Genomic DNA, 5,629 nt, shown 5'->3' on the forward strand with positions numbered 1-5,629 from the left:
TTTAGAAGCATGTTGATCCTTGTCAGCTTTATTTTCTCAACTTCTATGCAGGTAAAATTGACCCCTCATGGCACAATGTGTTCTAAACATTGTAACAACTCAAATCGAAACAAAATAAATGAGTTATAAACCATAAATATAATCAACAAGAGAAAAAATTGGAAGATTTGCATGAATCACAACTACCGGTTGCCACTATTTTCAAGCTTCTCGATTTCTTCGCGCTCCTTTCTTTCGGCCTCCAGGCGTGATCTTTCAGCGTCCTCTTTTTCCTCAACTTCATCAAGGTAATCAAACTCCTTCGTTGCGGCCATTGCTTTCACTACAGGATCTCGTAGCTCAGCTACCAGCCCTCCACCAACCCTGTATTCTTCTTCATCCCCAATCAGATACAACCGCTGGTCTGGGCCAGAAGCCATCGGAACATCAACTGCCAACAGCTTCATATCATACTGCGTATAAAGACAATATCAATGGCTAAGTAAAGTAAATCCTGAAGCATCAATTATCCCTCTGCATCTTACATTTCTTTTTCACTTTCGGAATTCTAGCATTCAATCACAACATGATAATTTTGGAATGATGATGATGACGACGATGATGATAATGGGATAGTTTCGTCAAACAAAAAACAATTGAAATATGAATCTGCTGATAGATGCTAGTATCTAGATAAGTTCACATAATTAGTTTAACCATTTGGTAAATTAGTAGATAGATTTTTTTCTATTTTTGGATAACCACTACCAATCACTTAAATGAAATTGTCACTCCTAATGAGCCATAAGGTCAAGATGGATCATTCTTCAGCTCCCGGTGATTGATGAAATCCAGATCGTTTTATCTTTCCATGTTTTTATAAGTAATGCAAGATTCAGGCTTAAAGCAAGGTTTCTTTTCTCCCAGTGACAAATTCAAAAATCCATTCCTTAATTCATGACTTCATCCTAATTTCAAGTGTAAAGAATCAGCACACAGAGATCTTTTCATGCTCAGGAAGATAGTCCGTAAGTATTTATTAAGCTGCACCAGAGTAACAAGAAGAGAATGTTTAAGAAAAAGAGAGAGAAGAAAATATTTTGGTTGAGAGAAAGAGCGTGAATTGATTAAATTGATCTGCTACATTACAAGAGTTTATATATAGGCTGCTGATAATGCTAACAGAATAACTAACTCTCTAATCTCACAACAAACTACATGAGTGCTTAACAGCCCAACTGATACTTCAATTAACTAGGCTCTCTTATATCCCTTACATACAGAACTGTCAGAAGTTAAATAGTTAATCACCACAATCCATAGACTGGATACAGTTGACTTGGCTATTTTAAGAGGTCAAATATTATATTGATATATCACAATAGTGAAGGAAGAACTATCAATCACCAGATATTAATTTTTCATACAAAACCATTTTGGTCCTATCTGACATGAGTAGTAGTTGCTGCTGAAGTATGATGTTGAGATTAAAGACTGAATAAGTGATAAAACACATGTAAGATTAATCAATTCTATGAAATGATCTAATGACAATGACAGAAGCTTTTATTTACCTGGCCCTTCTTTTTCTTGACTTCAACACTGACCAGACCCTTTCTCTCAGAACCTCTTATGGGGAAAAAGAGAAAACAGCGCTTGCTCCTCATACTTGGCTTGAACTTCTTCAATGTAATCCCACCCCCTGACATCACATAGGCTCTTATATCAGATCCTGAAAGTGGGGCACCCATAACTTCAAGAGTCGCAGCAGACGTGTTGAGCCTTGTCATGGCCATTCTATAAACTTTATCAGGGTTGATTGTGAATCTTGAACGGATATACAACCCCTAAGAGATACATTATGCACAAAATCACTAGCTGATGATCCGTATGTTAATGCATGTATCATGATCACTAATGAGATTGAGTGGTTTAGTGCTAGTTTGATTGGCTTTTTTGAGTTAAAAAAGTACTTTTCTTAAAAAATAAAATACTTTTATTCAATTTTAAACCTATTTGGATACGTCTTTAAAAAAGTACTTTTTATTAAAAAAAAGCCAATTATTTGTTTTTTCTAAAAGCTAATAATACCTTGCTTTTAAAAAAAGCAGAAGCAAAAGACGTTTTTAACCCTTGAAAATTCTTTTCAAAAAGCCTATCCAAATGTAAAATAATTTTTATCTGTAAAAAAGATCTTTTTTAAAAAGATGAAAAAACTAAGTACTTTTTCAAAAGCCAATCTAAACTGACTCTAATCATTAGTGAGAGCTTTCAACAGTCAACATTAGTCTATGTCACTCTTAGGAATAGAATAAATCATCATCCAAAGCTTCAACTGTAGCTCCAGACTATGCACAAATAACACAAAGTTCAGTTGCAATATATTCAGTCTGTTAGGGAGCTAGTCAGTTGAGTTAGTTAGTTAGTTATGACTAGTTAGATAAGTTGGTTAATTCAGTTATCTAGCTAAGCTTTCTCTTTCTGATTCTGAGCTGATATAACTCTACTCCTTTATATATATAATCTGTAGCTATGTACACTGATATTATGATGAATAATCATAATTCAAATCTAGATTTACTTCTCTCAAACAATCTCCGAGCTCTCTCTTTCTTTACTTTCTTCTTGTGCTACTCTGATCTTGCTGGTTTCTAAGAACCTTTCATGGTATCTAGAGTCACTTTTCTTGCTCAATCTTTGTTACCATGGAAATTGTTCTTTCTGATTCAAACTCAAAGAAGAAGTTCCCACCTCTTGCTGACAAAGTCAATGAAGACAATTATTCAACATGGAGGCATCTTGCATTCCTCATAATTCAAAGTCTTGGAATGGAAGATCATTTGCACAACACCAAGATCCCCTCCCCTACATTACTGATAAAGAAAAGAAGACTACAGCGGTCAGGTGCATATACACAACACCAACAAGGCAGTGTGGAGAGGAAACACTGTCATATTACGGAAATGGGCTTATCATTGCTTGCTACAGCCTCTCTACCAATGGTTTTTCTGGATGATTTCATTAGTGCAGTTTATATTATTAGTGGTTTACCAACTCAGGTGCTTTATAACAAAAGCCATTACGAAATGCTATTTAATCAGACTCTTGATAATTCTTTTTTCAAAGTATTTGGGTGTGGCTATTATCCTTTTTTAGGCCATATAGCAAGTCTAAATTCAATTACAAATCTGAATCATGTTTGTTTCTTAGTCATGGTTCAAACCATAAAAGATATAAATGTATGACAAGGAGTGGTAAGGTTTATTTAGCTACACATGTTCAGTTTGATGAAAAAGTGTTTCCTTATAATGCTATGTTTCCTATTCATTACCTTCACATCATTCTCCATCATCCTCTACTGATTCCTCTCTTTTTCAGATTCAATACTCTTTCCCCCCTGGTCATTTCACCACCTACTGTACCCTCCTCTGCCCAGCCTACTCCAACTATACTCCTTAGTGACTTTGAAGTTCTTTTACCTCCCTGACCTCTAACCAGTTTGCATCCTATGACTACAAGATCGAAATCTAGTATCACCAAACAAAAAGCATCAGCAGCTCTCGCTACTCCCCCTGATCTAATTAATCATGTTCCTCACACTGTAACTCAGACCTTGCAGTGTCCACATTGGAAAGAGGCCCTGGAAAAAGAATTCAGTGCCATAATGAAGTGCAATACTTGGACTCTCATAGAACCCACTCTTAATGTCACTATTATTGGTAGTAAATGGGTGTTTGCCAAATAAAAAGGAATAAAAATGGTAAGTTACTAAGGCACAAAGCCCGCTTATTGGTGTTTGCTGAAGCGTGCAATATGAGCAGATTTATAGTACAGTGGTGAGACTTACAACAGTTTGAATTGTCTTTACTATAACTGTCTCATTTGGTTTGCCATTGAGGCAGTTTGACTTTGGCAACGCCTTCTTGAATGGGAAGCTAACTGAGAAGATGTACATGGTTCAACCACAAGGCTGTTTCTCACTCTAATAGTAATCTGGTTTGTAGCCCTAACATGGCAATTTAAGGGCTGAAACAAGCTCCTAGAGCTTGGTTCCTTACCTTGGCAGCCACATTAAATCGTTTTGGATTCAAAAACACTAAGTCTGATGTTTCTCTTTTCTTTAGAATTAATTCAAGTTCTGTTGTATATCTTTTGGTCTATGTCGATGATGTTATTGCTACAGATAGCAATGCTAAGGAAATTGATCAGTTATGTAACTAAGCTTTCCCTTTCTGATTCTAAACGAAAATAACTCCATCCTATATAAATATAATCTGTAGCTATGTACATTGACATGATGATGAATAATCATAATTCAATCTAGATTTACTTCTCTCAAACAATCCGAGTTCTCTCTTTCTTTACTTTCTTGCTGTGCTAATCTAATCTTGCTGGTTTCTGAGAACCTTTCACAGTCAAACCCGAAAGACATCTCAATTACTTAACACGACACCATCAATCGATTATAATAATAATTCAGCTTCAAGCATGGCATACACGGAAGAGACAAATTGGAAGAACTTACAGCGAAAGCAACAATGGCAGATGAAAGAGCAAGAAAGCCGTACTTTGCCATCCCTTCTGAGAATCCAATGAAGGCGCTGGCAATCCCATACATCATCTTCCACAGCAAAGCGCAAACCAGAACTCCCGCAGCGCCATACAGAAACAGAGAGTTCCGCTTAAAAAACGCTTCAATTTGCAGACCCACTGCCTCGCTGTACCGCGAAAACGCAGAGCTCACGGCGGCTGCCGGTTTATCGAACAATTTCTTCCCGAAACCGCCGCCAGGTTTCGGCAGCTTCGTGGACCTGAATCGGACAGCACCAATGCCGTGGCCACCCAAGCCTTTAGGGATTGTGTATGGAAGGCGCGTCGTGGTTGAGGAGGATGAATATAATTTCGATGGCGATCGGAGGAGGGAAAAGATGCAACTGTTGGAGAATATTCCATTGCCATTCGCGGCAATTGAATTTGAGAAATGATGCGTTGTGGTGGTGGTGGTTAAGCGGTGGTGGTTAATGCCGATGTGCCTCCGAAGGAGACCTTGCAAGACCCGTTGAGAACAAAGCCTTGACATTTCAATTTTCTGTCTTTTTAATTAAAAATAAAAGTAAAATTTCCCGAAGGAATAGTGAGCGAAGTGATTCGCAGTTGAGCAGAACCAACGTTTCCGCACTTCCGGGTCAAGAAGACAAGTGCATCGGGTCAACCCAAACCCCGTTTACTTAGCTCAGCACTCTAGCACCAAGCTTATTAATATTTTTGTGAGAAGTACACAAAAATACACATAAAAAAATTTTGAATGAAAAAAAAATACACAATAAGATTTATAAATATAATTAAAAAAATATTTTTAATGAATAAAAGTACATAGTAAATATTGCTAAATATCAAACTCTTTTTATTTGTATGATATTTTTGTCTATGAAAAATAATTTTTGAGATGTATTTTTACCTACTTTCTTTATTTTAAAACTTGTATACGCAAATTATTTAGTTAAATAAAATTTTTCTCGAGCCTAATTTACATAGAAAAATTATTTTAGTTCAGGTAATGAATTGTTTTATGAACAAACTATTAATTTTTAACCTACCAAATTTTACCTTCAATAGATATTGTTGAAGTCAGGTTAATTTTGGATCTTAA

At 36.2% G+C, this 5,629-nt stretch overlaps 1 protein-coding gene across 2 annotated transcripts; it reads right to left on the reverse strand.

Moving 5' to 3' along the window:
- On the reverse strand, window positions 1–5,285 carry LOC112715744 (uncharacterized). 2 transcript variants are annotated; one of them, XM_025767552.3, is made up of 3 exons: window positions 4,505–5,285; window positions 1,554–1,826; window positions 1–452 (listed from the first exon to the last, which is right to left on the reverse strand). In XM_025767552.3, exons 1-3 carry the CDS (start codon window positions 5,057–5,059, stop codon window positions 183–185), a joined length of 1,098 nt encoding a protein of 365 aa, XP_025623337.1. In that variant the 5' UTR covers window positions 5,060–5,285; the 3' UTR covers window positions 1–182. The 2 variants fall into 2 exon arrangements, with proteins under 2 accessions (XP_025623337.1, XP_072061127.1); XM_072205026.1 differs by having other exon boundaries at window positions 1–1,023; window positions 4,505–5,234.
- Between the last annotated feature and the right edge of the window lie 344 nt (window positions 5,286–5,629).

Source organism: Arachis hypogaea, chromosome 10 (assembly GCF_003086295.3).
Source record: "Arachis hypogaea cultivar Tifrunner chromosome 10, arahy.Tifrunner.gnm2.J5K5, whole genome shotgun sequence".
Classification (NCBI taxonomy): domain Eukaryota; kingdom Viridiplantae; phylum Streptophyta; class Magnoliopsida; order Fabales; family Fabaceae; genus Arachis; species Arachis hypogaea.

What these genes read in the sequence shown, in the direction of transcription:
- LOC112715744 (XM_025767552.3), bottom strand. Translation starts at nt 5,059, where the DNA reads ATGTCAAGGCTTTGTTCTCAACGGGTCTTGCAAGGTCTCCTTCGGAGG. An exon ending in CTGCCATTGTTGCTTTCGCT is followed by an intron (nt 1,827 to 4,504) that starts GTAAGTTCTTCC and finishes TGTATCTCTTAG; the next exon opens with GGGTTGTATATCCGTTCAAG. An exon ending in TCAAGAAAAAGAAGGGCCAG is followed by an intron (nt 453 to 1,553) that starts GTAAATAAAAGC and finishes CTTTATACGCAG; the next exon opens with TATGATATGAAGCTGTTGGC.